General features: G+C 42.3%; 2 protein-coding genes across 2 annotated transcripts; one reads left to right on the forward strand and one right to left on the reverse strand.

The window, feature by feature from the left end:
• Nucleotides 1-11,389: 11,389 nt before the first annotated feature.
• Nucleotides 11,390-12,425, reverse strand: LOC132912111 (inducible metalloproteinase inhibitor protein-like). The gene is made up of 3 exons (XM_060969225.1): nucleotides 12,266-12,425; nucleotides 11,947-12,059; nucleotides 11,390-11,868 (listed from the first exon to the last, which is right to left on the reverse strand). The coding sequence occupies exons 1-3, from the start codon at nucleotides 12,315-12,317 to the stop codon at nucleotides 11,716-11,718; spliced, it is 318 nt and encodes a 105-aa protein (XP_060825208.1). The 5' UTR covers nucleotides 12,318-12,425; the 3' UTR covers nucleotides 11,390-11,715.
• A 3,329-nt stretch (nucleotides 12,426-15,754) lies between these two features.
• LOC132912114 (chymotrypsin inhibitor-like) lies at nucleotides 15,755-17,103 on the forward strand. Its single transcript, XM_060969229.1, has 3 exons — nucleotides 15,755-15,914; nucleotides 16,354-16,451; nucleotides 16,824-17,103. Exons 1-3 carry the CDS (start codon nucleotides 15,866-15,868, stop codon nucleotides 16,902-16,904), a joined length of 228 nt encoding a protein of 75 aa, XP_060825212.1. The 5' UTR covers nucleotides 15,755-15,865; the 3' UTR covers nucleotides 16,905-17,103.
• The last annotated feature ends 248 nt before the right edge of the window (nucleotides 17,104-17,351 follow it).

The following is a 17,351-nucleotide window of genomic DNA, read 5'->3' on the forward strand; positions in this document are numbered from 1 at the left end:
ATCGGCCCCACTGCATCGGCTTCAATCACGGTTTTCATTAAGCCTCGCCGGACAACGGCGGCTAAAAGAGAAAGAGAGAAACCGAGATCGAATGTCCGGCGTTCCGTGCGTCAACCGGAGGAAGCTGCTTTCGTGGCGTTTCCACTTTCGACATCGATCACGGCAGAAACTTCGACCGATTAAAGATCAACCACTCGTTGCGATCGATCTCCTTCTATCTATCATTCGTCCTATCACCTGTACAATTTCCTCGTTCAAAGATAAGTACTTTTAAAATTCTGAAATGGCGAGGAGTCGATTAACTTCCGCATACCGAATCGAACGACAAGTTCGTTCGTTTTTCATTAACCTATACATTTCGGAGAATGTCGTAAAAATTCTGGAAGAAAAGACGCGTACGCGATCTTTTTCCGAGTTGATTCTCGAGTTAATTTCCGCGCGTAATAAAGAAACGAAGAAATAAAACGAAGCGGAAAATTTTCGAGGAACGAGAGGAGAATTTTCACCGATTGTTGCTGCTGGATTTTAAAATGGAATATCGTTGGGAAATTGATTAGGCGTGGGATATCGGTCTGGCCGTAAAACCGCGATTAATTTCCGGCTAAAACGTATCCCGACGACAGCTTAACGAGGCAATTTAACATCGAGCCGAACGATTACGTTACACACGAGCATCGGAACGCATTTCGGAGGGTATCTCGCGTATAATGAGCGATCGATACTCGGGGAATATAATAAGGACGCAGAAGTCGAGAAGCCTGCAAGAACCGGGAGTTCCTCTTTGTCAAAGAATTCTTGCCAACCGGTAATCTTCCCCTCGGAATGCTAATTTGGATGGCGTGGTTGGATCTTCGAGGCTCTCGCCCTCGCGACTTTCGAATTTAATTCGCAGGAAATTCCTGCCTTCGAACGGATTTCGTACTGTACACGCACGTGGCCGTTTCGTGTATTTCGCATCCGCTTAGAACGCGATCGTTAACGCTGGTTGCTCGTTAACGTGACAAATCGCTTGTCAAGACGACGTGTCGCGCCTCCCTGCCTCCTATGCTTTGGATTAACCTTTGTCCTCGTCTCCGTGATTATATTGATCGACCTTCGACGATCGACTCTCAGATACATACATTTTACTACGCCCAAGTGAAATTACAATTTGATACGTTGACACGTATGGATGAGTTTAATAAACAGAAGATCAGCCTCTAAAAGATCACGGGATACGTCGCCCTCCTCGGCGAACATGTCCTATCTATCGTTCCGAAAAATACTATTTCGCCTATAATGTAACTTTACTCGAAAGATAGGAAACGCGTGGAACCTTCAACGTGTTTGAAGATATCTCAACGTATGTTAGAAAACGAGGATAAACCATATTGCGTCTTAACGTTTCTAATGCCTCATGAAAATTAAAGAAAGATTTCATCTTTCTAAACTACTGTAGCGATGTGCCTCTGAATAAATTAAAAGTAAAATACATTAAGGGACTTCTCAGCGACTATAATTTATGTGGAAAGTACATTTTAAACGCAGGAGTCATAGGCTTAAATAGCGGAAAATGTAGATCGTAATAAAACCATCTTGGCACAGGAATCCTAATTTACCATATTTAGAGCGCAACGACGCTGCTTACGTATGTACCCCAGCAGCCTGTCTAAGAAGGGTAATTCTAGCCACGGGTGAAATCATTAAAAATGAGCGGTTAGGAAGAGTTAACGACGCCTTTAGCCATCGTAAAAGCCGAGCTACGTTCATTTTTCATCGAGGACGTCGCTATGGGCTCGCGACTCGTTTCTTCAGTCAAGTTAATCATTTTTAAAGAGCCGACCGCAGGTGTCCCTTCTCGTGATCTTATATTAAACAAGGAGAGGGACGGAGAAAAGAAAAGAAAGGAACGACGAAGGGTTCGAATTTCGTAGGCATACGATCGAGGTGGTTTCCGGCTGAGAATTAAATTTTTCGCGAGAGAGGGAAATCCCCTGTGTAGAGACACGCAGCAGCGAAATAATGAAACGAACGGGCTGGCGCAACTTGCTTTGCATACGAGTGACATTTTTCACGTCTGTCAAGAATCTGACGCGACCCGGTGCTCCCCTATTCGAAATTAGAGAACCGTCTCTCGCGATCCATGCCACCGATTACCGCCCTCCAAACCTGCTTCCACTGTGAAAAACGCGAATAGTGCGCGCTCCTGCATTTTTTCCTTTACTTTATTCAAGGGAGGAAGATATCGGGGGTTAGGGTCCACTTGACAAATCAACGAAATCTTCCCGGTGTCGTGGTTACGCTTCTCGAGGTTCAGAAAGTTCGACACTTACGCGCAAGTGCAAAGGTATACGTAAATCGCGAGACCAACAACTCGGTTGCTTTCGTTAAAAATCTCTCTTACCTTTCCCTTGCGCCTGAGAAACGTAAAAGTACGATAGGTTTCTTCGCTCGACTTCGATCCATCGTACGTTCGATAAACATTTTGTTCTATTCGTTGAAACGCGTTGAAAGCGCCAGTGAAATTCCAAAATTTTTTATACGACGCATACAACGTGGACAGTTCTACGTTAAGCGTTCAAATACTTTCAAGAAATTACGTAAATTAACGTTGCAAATTAAAATATGTAAAAAGATACCAGTACGTATCTAGCCTCGTTATTACATGGACGACGATCGTTAATTCTCTTTATATGCGTTACATTCTGCCTGGTGTCTAAACACCGGTAGATACCTGAAGAATAATAGTCAGGTATCCAGGCATGTCCGCCATAACTCTTGCACTTACCCCCGTGAATTTCCTCGCTAATGTTGTGCCAACAGCGAGCATTTTTTTTCTCTCTCTCGTCGCGAGCACCCGCCACCGATAAATTCGTCGCCCTTCGTCACCGCCTATCCTACGTTTTCGAGCACCACCCTCTTCGGTGGCGCATATTAATCGTCGCGAATGCAACGGTTCCACGCGATAGCTTTTTGTCTCGAATTTGCCGCATTGCAGGCCGCGATTCACCGCGCGAGCCATTTCCCTTCCGATTCTCCATGGGAATCGAGTTACAAGAGGGAGAAAAATTGAAAAAGATAGGGGGAGAATCTTTGCAATTAAGCGTAACTTATTTATAGACCAAGCTGTCGAGGTCCGCTTTGCGAAATCAAAGGTGCAAAGCCTTCGCAGACGAAGCGGAATCGGAGGAAAATTAATGAAACACCGAGGAAAGGGTCGCGCGCGCGCGACAGAGAGAGAAAGAGAGAGAGAGAGAGGGAGAGAGAGAATAAAAGGGATGGGGTAAAGGTGGTTCGTTCTGGGAGTCTCTGGCTAACTAGAGAGGCCTTTGAGCGTCTGAGTTCGGCTCAGCAGATCTGTAAACCAATCAGTGACGCCTCGTCGATACGTAAGGCTAAGTCGGCGTAACCGGATCGCTCGACTAAACTGCTTACTTGATTATGGCGTTAGTTAGCGCCCCGTGGCCGCTCGTCTGTGTCAAGGTGGTACCAACCCCAACATTCCGATCACGTAGATCGGTCCATTGACGATGGATTCGGCGCTGACATTTAGGACACGTTTCTTCGACATTGATTTTTCTCGTTCCAACCTCCCCTAAACGTCGTTCTTTATTTACTTTCCTTTTCAGCAGGATTTTTCTTTACCACTGTGACTGCTTAAATTTCGATTTTTTAAGAAAAACAACGCACGTAATATAATCACCGTAGCAGTCGTTCGCGTCAGGTTAGAAATAAAGCGCGTACACGTGGATCGGTGTGGCCCTCGGAAGATTGGAAGGAGAACACGGCGAAGACAATATACGGCCGCTAAATTTTTGCTACGATAATCCACACGCGTTGCTCTCTTCCACCGCGGAAATATTCTCGGGATGGAGTTCGAGCTATTCGATAGATTCGAGCGTGACCAAACATCTCCGATTCTGCGTTTTCCCTGTTCTCTCTACGCCAGAGGATTGCAGGATTTCCAAGGCCTATCTATTGTCGCAATTAGATGGTTCGTTGCGATTATCGACACGGCGTCGTCCGATCTGTCGCGGCCAGGTCGCGTTATCGTTCGAATTGCCATCGAAATACCATCGGTTTCCAACCGACCGTAACGACAAGGAAAACGATGCTCTGACCACGCGTAATTATTTCTTATTTTGTCGAAGAGATAAGAATTTGGTGAAACTGAAAAAACGCACGAGTAAAAAGATATAATTTGTAAATATTTAAAAATTCGTCTGTTGCTTTCCTCGAGTATATTCTAGCGGTCAATGTAGCTTCGCTAGAAGTTTGTCTACTTTTTGTGTACTCTCCGTGGAACTTTCCTATAACCCAATACTTCTACGATAATAATAATTCAACGAAAGACTTAATGTTAGCGTCTCCTTGGAAATTATTTACACCGAAACCCAAGTCAAACATCGTAAAACAGGATGAGGATTTTCCTTGAAAAACAACGTACTGTTTGATCGTAAAATTCGCTGATTTCGGAGTGGCTTGGAAATAGCCGGTGACGTAACTTTCGCCAGGCAAATCGTTCGCTAATGTGCTATATACGTCTGTCTCCTCCTCTCTTATCGTCGCTCGAGGAAACAGACAAAGGCCAGTTCCTCGAGGATCGTTCGCAGAGAAGCTGGGAATACCGGCGTAAACGCGAGTTCTTGCTCAGCCGAGTCTAACGTACGAAGGAAAAATATCGTTGGCTAATATTTACCCACCGACAGCACTACGATTGCGAAGGAGCATTCTTACCGCGAATCGTTTATCGTTAATGCGATTAAGCAGACGCGTGATTCGCTTCGGAGTAGAAGTTAATAACGTTGACAATAACGTTGGCGAACGTGAGCCGAGAATTATCGAATTTTCGAAATACACGGGCAAATCGTTCGTCTTTTTTACCCTCTGTTCTTGATCTTGAGATAACTCGGCAATTATCGTTTTTTCAATATTTGCACGAATAACATTCCACCGAAACGGAAATATAATAAAGATATTCGCGCGTTAATTTTTATCCTTCGACGCTGCTTTTATTTTATTTAACGCTATTGCTGTGAATAATTTTTGAAAAAGATGATCATCTTTCGATCGGTGTAGCGCATCCCTAAGGTGCACATGGAATTCCTAGCAGCGTCGAAAGTGTTTCTCGCTCCTTGACTTTTTTTTTGCTGATATTAAAATTCGTGTAGCATATTATACGTGTATGAAATAACATAAAATGCCTTTGATACGAGTCGTCGATAGTCCGTACAAGTATACAACGATGTTTTCACGATAAATATACCGTACTATGGTCTATGTATGGAAATGAAGAGCGTAGCGATCATGAATATACCTGTGCACGCGACGCGACCCGAAATTCGTCGATTTATAGCCAGTGTTTAATACCAAACGGGAGGATGAAGGACTGTAAATTCCATGGATGGAGCGGCGAAAAGCGGTGGCAACCCTTCGGCAGGCCATTCTCTCTGTTTCAGGACGTTATCGCGTCTCCCGCAGGGAACGCGACCGGCCTCCCGAGATTATCCGTATTGGGGAGCGAAGCACGCGGTGTCGAGACAATGCCGGGATTTTCGGCCCGCTCGATGCGCCTCTGTTCCTCTCGATCCCGACTCCCTTCGTAGTTAGCGGCATGCGTGACTCCGCGAATGGATCTCGCGGGGATTTCGAGCGTGCACGAGCGAACAATCCTCTATGGAGGACGGGCAAAGGTCCAAGGACGATCGATTCTACGGATTTTCCTGAAATTGATGGATAAGGAAGGGCCAACGGGATCTCGACGTTCGAACATAGGATACGTCGCTCGAGACTCGATACATCGACGATGTTAATGAGAAACAAATCTACCTCGTAACTGGTAAAGTATAGGCAGACAATGGAAACTCAGAAATTATCATTTATGGCCATTGATATTTACATTTCTAACGATAGGGCAAATAAAGATAAAAAATACACTAAAGTCGTTGTTAAATCGTTGAAAGTTCGATATCGAGTAAAAGTTGGAATAATATAGGGGAATCGGCGATTCGAAACGGCAGACTCATCGATTCTAGGATTACGATTTACCAAGCTGCGTTATATCGGAAAAACAAACAGAAAGAAAGATTGTATAAAAAACGAAGCGGGAAAATCGAACGATAATAAGTTACGTACAGGCGCGGTAATAATTTAGGCGAGTGCGGCCATTAAACAAAGCGCAAACAGTGGCGATAAATCGCGGGAAGTACCTGTCGTAAAATATCGCGGTGTATTTTTTTCACGGCAAATATCCATGAGAAACAGCAAGTTATTTCACGCGCTTCCTTTTCGTTCGAATTTGTTAGCATCCGTGATATATATCCACTCACGGGCTCTTTCGGTGCTTGCGCTGTTTCCGGAATTCTTCAGCGTTGAATCTCGATGGCGAAAGGGGCCGTGAGCCCGTTAAATCTCCGCCAGCGGAGATGGTTTCTTTGACCGGCACGGCGAATGTCATTTTTCTCACGGGTTAGTCGATGCCCCGAGCTATCGATATCATTCGCAGACTTCCGCTATACCAGCGCAAACAAACGCCCGCGTCAGCCGATCCTCGCGGACGAGGTCCACTTTACAGAGGGTGAATTCTCTTAACGTTCTCTCCTTCCATCCCCTTTGAATCCTCTTAGCGCTTCGGGGTCGAGCAAAAGTACCTTCCAGTCGATCGATTTCCATCGAAACGGAATCCGTTTCTTCTCGCTCACGTCCAAGGAATCGTTCTTCTTAACCGAGTTCTCTTTGACGACTTTCGATTCAGGTTAGAAGAGGATTTAGGTCAAGTGTAACCTTCGACCGACATCGTTGGGTTAAGAAATTTCATTTTAAGATATCTAATCTTACTTTTTATTCTCTGTACGTATATGAAATTTATTTGCTATCGATCCCACAGTTACAGGAGATTACAAAGAAACGCGGTGTTGGTAATTTAATTTTATGAGATAGAAATTATCGATAGTAATCTTTACCGCGCAATGTATAAAAGATTAAATAAAACCGTATACGTGCGTGTTCTAAAGTTAACCCATCGAACGATCACTAAAGCTATCAAACTTGCTGGAAAGGAGCGTTCATCTTTTTTGCGCCTAAAATTTGCCTACGTGCGAATCCATGGAACAAACTCACTTTCGACTCTATTCTTAGAATTACCAGAGTGTTCTTAGAATTCGAGAGACGGTGGAGAACACGAGGAGAGATCGTTCGTCGAGTTCCTCGAGTTGGGACAGAAATTTTCATTGAGCCCACAAGTGGCTCGTTACTCGGGCCTTCTTTTTTCCTCCCCTTTTTTCCTCCGAACGAACCCCCATCGACTATTTCCCGAAATGGGCGTTCGTTCGTACGAATGATCGGGAAATCGATTGGAAAAATGATTGGGTGGCATGTCGGACAGAATCGTCGGATCCGTCGAGCGGGACGAACGAAATAACGGCCGTGAGCAAGATAAATACGTTCCTCGGCAGAGGGGGCATGATAAAGAAACGACAGAGATTTCTATTAGCCTCGACAAGGATCTCTATGCTCGACAAACTTCTCGGTTTTCGTTCTTCGATCGCCGTAACGAGCCAGCTAAGAGATCGAGCAACGATCGAGTACTTTCGCGCGTTCGTCGCGATCGAGTCACGAACGATAACGAACATCCAGCGGAATATATCCTCGCTGGTCCTGTGTTGGTCACCTGTAAACCTGATCCTTCCGCGTGAATAATCGTGTCATTGTATCTACTGCAGCATGCAGAGCGAGTGAAAAGTCTCGTAATGGACAAACGTGTTGGAAAAATCTACATATTTTTATTTTTATTTTTATATATATTTTAAGATATCTCTTAAAAATACGTGCTACACACACGAAACATATTCGTTAACGCGTTTTTGCGAATATGAAGTATATCCATTAACACGTGTGTACTGAAAGTTACACAACTCGGAGTACAAATATATTTAACGCACCATGTAACCATAAATTTACCTTTTTAGAGGTTCTATAATTACGTTTTTATATAATTTAACGCGGTCGGTTAACGCGAATAAACAGGCGTACCCGTTTCACCCGCATCGAATATTCGTACAAAGTCCGCTGTTTAAAGAAAATTTTTCTTCGGGATTATCGTTTCGGCGGATTTTCCTAAAACACGCGTACCATTCCGAATTCCATCACGAAATTTTCTAGCTTAGGTCGTTCCAGGAAATTCGTAAGTATTACCCTGTGCGAACACGCGAAAGTAAGATGGAAAGAAGAGGAAGAGTCTTGGTTTTCACGGGTCAAAATGGTATTGGATCGAATAGCCTCGCGAGAGTTTGCTTGCCTCTGTTTACCCGGCTTTTTTCCCATCTACCCTCCTTTTCATTAATTAGCCCAGGATAAATACGAGCCGATTGAACAGCCTGCTTCTCTCTACACGCGCTAGCCCCTTCTCGTTCAGCCAAGAAGCCACGGCAAAGCCCTTCAGGCAGTATTTCCTAATCCACCGGAACCACCGTCAAGCATTTGCCTAGAAAGTATCCTCGTACGCTTCATAATACCCCTAACATTAGGGGTGAAGCTTTTTTAGCCCGGCTCTACTATATTCCAACTACATCCCCTCGTGTTCCGTGTTAAGCACGTAAAACACACGCTTCGGATTTCTTTACAGTTCGATAAAAAATCGTGTTCCAATCGAAGTGTTCGCGACAAAAACGGCCCTTGTCTATGTTTGTCTTTACCCGGCAAAGAATATTTTAACTAACGTCTTTAATTTCCGCATTTCCATCTCTTCGACAAAATATTCATCGTATCGTATTACGCGATCAAAGTCCACCGGTAAAAATACCAACGTTTCCTAAAAAAAAAAACGGGCGAGTACAACTTTCTGCGGTTGAATCGAATTAGATTACGTTTCTTTACTCGTGCTTATAAAACTATGAATTTGATCGAACGTCCGCGGTCCAGCTGCAAGTTCCCCCGTTACCTGCCGACTGTTATTCGAACCGTCAATCTACTACGCGTAACGAAATAGTAGCCTCGAACGAAAAGTCCGTGTTTCAAATGATAGGTTCGTAATTGTACGTATGTCGCACCCAAAAACCGTATATACTTTACAATAGAAGGAACAAAGAGACAGTTGCCCTCGTAGATCTGGTAGGAAATCCCGCAAAGACCGAATTATAGGTGGTGGAATTTCATAGCGGAATGTCGCTTTGATCCAGTGTTCGTTGGAGCAAATGGAGCGTTGGCCAAGAGGAAGGAATAAGCCTGCGATAATAATATACGCAGTGCGTAAAACGCAACCGGAATATGACTCTGTATCTCGTCCTCTTTCTGTTTCGTCTGCCTGACAAAGATACGAGAAACTTGGCACGACGTAGTTGATCCGGCCGCGGCCATGTTGCTCGCTGCGGAAATTTCGCAGTCACCCCCTTGTCGGTCCTCTCCCGATAACAGCTTGCACGACAAGTGAACTAACAAAGGGGAGTAATCTGCGTCCTGGAAATTCGCCTGCGGAATTTCTGCCCACGGTCTTTCGGCAATCTACGTAAGCTCTCTGTTGAAACTTTTTTGCAGCTTTGTGGCACAAGAGCGCTGCTAAACCGCTATACGGTTCTTTCGCCTAAGAACCGAGAGATCTTTGCAAAAACATGAAATCGCACGAATTCTCTCAGCGTGATCGTTAGCGAAATTTTATTCCTGCATCCTTCGTACTTTTGCATCTTCAAATTTCATAAATTTAATAAATCTACGCACGACGCATAAAATTTGTAAAATCGCAAAACTGCCACCGCTCGTTTACCGAGCCTCGTAGATCGCATCGATCTTACGCAAACGCGTACGCAATCGACGGAATGCGGTGCAACGCGTCGTCGTTGGGCATGCAACAAGGGAATCAAGGTCACAGGGCGAAAAACGGAGCGCACGTGGCATGCGACGCATTTTCGCAACGATGTGATCGTACAGATGGGGCGGTCGAACGCAGGGGTGAGCTCCAGCGGCCATGTCGGTTCCCAATTAAACAAATGCCCGCTGGAAACTCGAGCAACCCCTCGAGCCAGGCTTGCTACGTCTCTCTCTCTCTCTCTCTCTCTCTCTCTCGCAGATGGTCTATCGTTCTTGGTTCAACCGCAGAAGGGGAATCGGCGGAGCGCACGTGTCGAGCAGCATGCGAAATTCGAATCGAGGCTGGTTGCTCGCCAGTGTATGCGTTTACATACGCTCTGCCTTTCATCTCTCGAGTGCGTTACACACGCGCGAATCGTTGCCGGTACGTCGCGAGCGTTGCCACACGCGTGCAATCGCCTGCACGTGCATGGCATTTCTAATTAGCCATCGTTTACGGACTGTCGTCTTATCGGAAAGAAGCTTGATATTGATACGATGTCGTTTCGTTTATCGATGTTTTATAATCGTTTGGATGCAGCTACGGCAAATGCATTTTCCGAATATTTCGAAAGAATCGAATACATAAAATGGAACTTGGTTTATTATCAGAATAGAACGAGGGCCAAATTAGTTCCGATAACAGAAGCTTGGCGGGAGATATTCCCTCTAGCTTTTTTTGGTACGTGCTTCGTACAAGAAACTGTGAAGCTCTGAACTCGATATCGATAACGACGCTAACGTTACGAGATAATCGGACGTTTTAAAAAATATGTTTTTCTGTAAAACGTAAGATTCGATGCTTATATCGTAACGTATTTCATCCATCTCATCGTGCGTAAGTCGCGTGATACCTGCTGATGGAAGAAAGATGGTTAATCGGTCTGGCAAACGCTCCTAAACGAAGATTTCTCCGCAAACAAAACGCCATGGCGGTATGGTAAATAGATCTTTCGTCGAGTCCGAGAAAGCGAAACGCAAACAGCGGTCTCTGACGCAGATAACCCTTCTACTTGTGACGAGAAGCGTTCGAAGACGACAGAGGCTCGAACGCTACGATGCGATAAACTTTTATTTCAATTGACATTATCGGTGGACCTTTCTTAGTTTATCGCGATCTCGCGACTCGTTTCACTGGAACACGGAACGAGAAAAGGAAGGAAAGAGGGGGAGATGTTACGAGGTCCGAGCGTTTTCGACTTGTGCGTAAATTACATTACGCGTCCAAATATTGGAGCGCCTCTTCTCTCCTCGAGACGGGTCAAACTGTTTGACTTTGCAACTTGTTCTTGCGCACGGAACTCGCTTTCGTACCGCAACGTCTGGCTCGTCAGCAGTCGGACGATGGCTGTTCCCGCTAACGGCTCGAAGCAAATGTTTTTGTTAGGTTCCGGACGATGGAACGAGCTGCGAAGTTTTACAATCTTTAGAAGAAATCGAGAGTTCGCCGCCAGGCAATAATGCGCACGATAATTTGTATCGTTCTCGGTACCTACGCTTCTGATCAGAGTCTCTGCAACGCAACATTGTTTTCACAAAAGCTAAATCGTTTGAAATGAAAGTTCTAGCGTTTGACTTTTTAATCCATTTTTTATTTTAATACAAATAAAATAAAAATAATTCGAATATCCGTTGATTGGAAGACGGAACTATTAAGATAATATATGTAAGCAAGAAATTAAGAATTTTTTAAGAAAGAAGGCAACATTTGTACTCTTATTCAATACTTTACGTCTATCGCACGATGACGCTTTCTTATTTTTATAACGAATCGAACTTCACACTCGAAGAACAAGAAAATATGTAGAGGAAAGTTCAGCACCGTGTTATCTACATTTTTACTAGATAGAAAATCAACGATGATGGTTCCTGTATGTGTTCCTGTAAGTGCCACTATTAAAAGCCAGAATATCTAGAGATTTTTTCCGATCGTAAAGCCTGAATGATCATCGAACGTCTGCTATTACACTGGCTTATGGGAACACACGCGCTAGTATCACCGCCATATCTGGCGTATCCTTCTTTGCAATAACAGGCATCGTTACATCTCTACAAACATAACATCGATGAGGTCCATTTTCCTAAACTCATTGAACGAAACTGATTTCTCGATTAATTTCAACTCACGATATTCTTAATGGGACAACGTAGACCTAAAGTAGCGCAAGTTGTTTGACAGGCCGACCCACAACGATATTCCTCGTGTGGCCTGTTACAGGCTACTTTTCCAGCGGATGTAGCTAAAAAAATTAATTTATTAATTATTAAATTGATTATCGTTATTAAATATCCTCTATCTAACGACCTAATATTATTGGAATAATTCTTAAAATTTTCAACTGATAGATTCGTTTATTTATTTTTTATTGCAAGCATTGTAGATTGAAAACTTACAATACTAAGCACAGTTACACCTGCGCAAATAAATAGACACCATAAGACTTACCGGTACAAAGCACCGTTAAAGCGATGAACAATACACAAACGAATCGAAACATGTTAGAGAAATATGTACCGTTAGTTTGTTAGTAATCTTATTCGACTCAGAACTGGCGAATACAGGCGACAATGGCAGCTTATATACGTATTATAATACACGTTACATATATGTTTTTCCCCGCATACCGTATTCAGTCGAGATAAACACAAAGTAACTATGGCAATATAGTATGGCTTCACGTTTTTATGTGCGTGATTTCCCTTTTTCTTTCTATTAGATACAGTCGCAATAGTTGATGCACGTACATAGATAAATAGACGATTATCAATACGAATTAATCATCGAATTGATTGCGCGAATAAATTTCCCTTAAATCCCCCGAATATAATATAAATATAAATATATTATAACCTCGCCTTCTTTTTTATTGTCGAGATTTCTTTCCTCTTATCGTTCCGTCGCTTCTATCTTTCTACCATCGTAACTCTTTCCTTTCTTGGTATTTTTAAGTGGTATTTTACGTTGCTGGTGACTTTCATAATCATTTCTTGCATGTATTTACAAATATGAATTTGCATAAACGCTCGCACTCTATCGCCGTGTAAGAATCGAAAGTGACTCACTTTCTGTTCCAAATAAACGAGATAACAGGTCCGAAGTGGTCGTGAAAATGACATTACTTTTTACTTGTAAAAATACCAGGAAGCTTCGTTTATCGTTTTCACGAATATTGTTCCGCTTAACTCAACGTCGGGTATTCCTACGTTCGTGCATGCAGGCGAATTATTCTTTATCTAAAAAATTCCCTGTCATATTTATCGTGCATGACCATTTAGGGAGACTCGCTTTTTCGTGGCTCGAATCGCGATGTCCTCTACGATACGGCTTTCTGTAGATGTAAACGCGTTAAAGTTGATGATTTATATTTTTAAAGAATCGCTGATGTTACGACGTAATAATACCACTACCAGAACGATCTCTGTTTGTATAAATATCTATTATATTATATATAAATTATCGAGCTTTACGCGTCATATCATGGAGGACATCGCGCCTCAATGATACAATTCAAGCCGTAAAAAATGGAAATCCTGTTGAATGATTATGAGTAATCACGATAGATACAACATGCAAGTTTGCAGATAAACAGCAATTAGCACGCACCTATGAGCGTACCAATTATGTTTTATAATTTACTTTGAAACTTGTTATTATCATATTTATAAAATTTAATCGGTAAATTATCGCGCAAAGGAACCAAGAACAACGAAACAGAGAATTTAATAAAAAAAAAGCCGAAGCGACGTAGAAAATTCATATATTTTGCGTATAAATTCAATCTGAGCGAGTCATTGAAATTTTTCTAACGTTATCGCACCAAGTTCAGAGATTATCTCTGCCAAGGCTATTTTCTCAGAGAAAATCGTGCATATGTATATGTTACAGATGTCGATCTATCCAGTGGGAATAGAAACGCCTGGCGTATAAAGTTGTTTAGAAAAACTTGTTCGAATGAATAGAAAACGTTTAGTATCGAAGCAGAGAGACGCTGATTGGACGCGTTAATACCAGGTCAGTGTGTCAGAGCGGGCGTTTCACGGGGGGCAAAATGGTGGTCCTCGGGTTGGTACAAAGGAACCATGCCTGCCTCCTGTGACGTGACATTACAGAGGGGTGCGAAGTGGAGTAAAGAACGAAGGGAGGTCGGTGTGCAAGGAAGAGGGGAAACGCTAGCCGAGGAGGGTAACTCGAGCAATTTCAATCAAGTTTTCCGCTGTCAGTGACTACCGGTCCTTGCTGACGAGAAACCAGGTTTTCTTTCAGCTTGACAGCGTCCAATGAAAACGCTAAGTACATGGAACGGATCGATATCGAAAAATGGCAGGATTTATCGATGGTTCTCCTCGAGCGATTAAAGTTAAACGTTGCGAGGAACTGCGATTAATACGTACAATTGCTGTACCGTTGCTTTCTTGCTGAATGAGATACGAAAAAAAAAAAAGAAAGGAATTATCGATAAGAAATAGAAAGAAACGAGGTAATAAATTTGATAAAAGGGCGTTCGATTCTAGAAAAACGAATTATTGGACAGGAGGGGTGAGCGTAGAAAGGAAGCGAAATGGAGAAAGTCGGTGCTGAGTGCTCAATAATAAATAGCATTTTGACTGTCGGATATTCGATCGTAAGCGCTGGGTTTCGCTGAATAAAACGCGGGAAAAGAGGAACTCGACCCTCGAGCGCGACAGAGAGGAAACTTCGAATTCCTGGCTCGTTGTCTCGGCCGACAACGTAATGGCATTTAAGATAAAAGCAAACGTCGATAGGAGAAGCTCGGCTGGATTGATCGCTGCGCTTGACAAAGTGAACTCGCGACTCTAAAATTTGCCAGTCGAATCGAACGAACCTCGACCCTTTTCACCCGTTCGAATCGTCGCTAATTGCAGAGTCCTCGCAATACCTCGCGATTGACCGATCGATACGGCAAGAATCGTCGAGTCGACGCAGCGATTCCCATCGAGATCGAGATTACGCGAAAGGAAACGTTTGTCCTGTTAGCTTTTCCTATAGCACCTCTTTTGTGCGTATTTATTTAACTTTCCGATTTTATATCGCAGATAATTTACGGCCATAAGGTTAAAGTAAATTCGTTATAATTGGCAATTATAATTTAAAAATAAATACAGGAAAATTAACAAAAATGTTTTGCCGTGTATCCAACCATAGTATATAGATGTCAGAAAGTAAAAAGAAACTGCCAGCTTTTTACACAAGTATGACCATCCGTATGCAATGAACTAGACGGTAGAATCACTATAAAACAATAGTAAACACTAGAGGAGACTGATGGAGAAATAAAGTACGCGATCGACTATTAACAAAAATATAATTAAAAAATAGTAAACTGCTTAAAACACGTTGTCGAATAAAAGGGATGCTCCTGACAAAGTCAAAGTCTATGCTAGTGTTCGAATATTCTCGTGACCAACTGTAAATATACAGATAGGAATTTGCACGAACATTCGGAAACGAGCGATTAGTGCAATTTACGATTGTCGTACTTCGCGAAACTTGGTATTTTGCGTAGCAAGATCGGAGATTTTCCATACGTATACTTCGTCTTAGAGATATTTTCCTCGTTCTAATGTGTACTTGGTAATTGGATCCGGTTAATATTACGATGGTAATTATTCTTAGAGTTGCGTAACTAGTTAAGAGCTTAATATCTGACCCGTCGCGGCAGTCCTCGTTTTAACGTAATTTTTACGTAACACTGGGTCGCGGATAATAAAATAAACAAATAAATAATTATCAGGATAAATCGAATCGAGATACCGTTAAATAGTTCGCAAAGAGACGACGCCTCTGCATCTATGGGTCATCTGCGAACGTCGTCGAGCGAACGAACGGACGAAGAGCTGGCGAAGAAGAGGAAAATGACGTAAAGAGAAACGGAGATGCGAGAGGATGAACAAAGATCATCGACGTGATCAGATGAAAGAAACGAGAAGCCGTATCTAGGTTTCGTAACAGTAGTATATAAAGCCAAGTATTTCGATAAGTTTGTCAGTAGTGTCAGCCGTAAGCTGTCTCGTAAAGGAATCGATAATGTCTCGCATCCTCTTCGTCCTCCTCGCCGTTATGGCTATCTTCTCCAGTAAGTAACTTCTGTTAAAGATTAACGCGATATTTCATATAATTTTACGCCATTAAAAGCAAAACATAGAATCTATTCAAACTGTAGAGAGCAACTCTCTTTGTTTAGTCTTCCACCGGGTACAGTCACATATTTCTGTATTTTCAATTCTCAAGAAGTACGAATAGCTCATTCACACTACGAATCCGTTCGCTTCTTGACTCGATTATTTATTTCTGTAACAGCATATTTCAATCCTTGTATACGTCGAAATATCCAATTTGGTCGCTTTCGACATTCGGTTTTGTCAGTGGTACGAATTGATATGAACTGATTCAGCGCCTAGATTTTACTCTTTTAATTGTTTTCATAAAAATACGAATTTATATAAAAATCTAATCGTTAGCGGGTCGATCGGAGATACAGCGAAAAATAATACAATGATATCGTATTGCTACAGCTTCGTTTGGTCAGCAATGTGGACTGAATGAAGAGTTTAAATCCTGTGGATCGTGCGAGCCCACTTGTGCCAAGCCACGTGTCACCGTTTGTACCATGGTTAGTATTAACATTTGAAAAATGCGTCAGAAGCACACGATGAATCGATTTTTCTTAACTCGTTCGATTTACAAATGCAACTTCCTTAAAAGCACGTAATAAATCTATGAAATTTTGTAAACAATTGAATAGAGAATCATTCTCGGAATATTCAATAGGATTACGAAAATACACACTTAACAAATTCCAAAGCCAATAAAGTTTCTGTATCGTGGAATAGATTGTTGAGTTTTAAAAGTAGTTACCGTGTGTCTCGCTTGTGGTTTTCATTTGTATTTATGTAAATTTAATTACGTTACATTCATTTGCTTCCATTTTTATGCTTTTCTCTGTTCCACGTGTATACTAATCTTTGTTTTTTCATTTTTTTAGGAATGTAAGATCGGTTGTCAATGTAAGAGCGGATATTTGAGAAACGGCGAAGGAACGTGCGTTCTTCCAGAAAATTGTTAACTTCCTCGTTTAACTTATTTGAAACCCATTCTTCACTCTCTCGCTGGCGTTTGCAATCTCTTCGCTGCTATTTTTTTTTTTTTTTTTACTTTACCAATTTTTAATGAAAATACAAAATGGAAATGTATTACACTATCTGTTCATGGATTGGTATTAGTCACAAGCTTACCTAAATAAAGACTATAACGATACTATCAAATTGGTGTCTTAAATACCCACTTAAAGTTCATCGATCGTTCTCGGTAAGCAAATTCGATGTTTAGAGAAGAGAAATTAAGATTTCAGTGTCGTTTGCAACGTCGTGTTAGGTGTAAGTGAGTACTCTTGACGCAAGATTGAAGTTACAAACACAGGTTAATATCTTTTGGAAATGAGCACACATATAGAGTCGCACAACGAATCACTTAAAATTTGCATAGATTCTCGTTGTTCAAACTTTTATTTCCA

This window comes from Bombus pascuorum, chromosome 11 (genome assembly GCF_905332965.1).
Source record: "Bombus pascuorum chromosome 11, iyBomPasc1.1, whole genome shotgun sequence".
Taxonomy (NCBI): Eukaryota; Metazoa; Arthropoda; class Insecta; order Hymenoptera; family Apidae; genus Bombus; species Bombus pascuorum.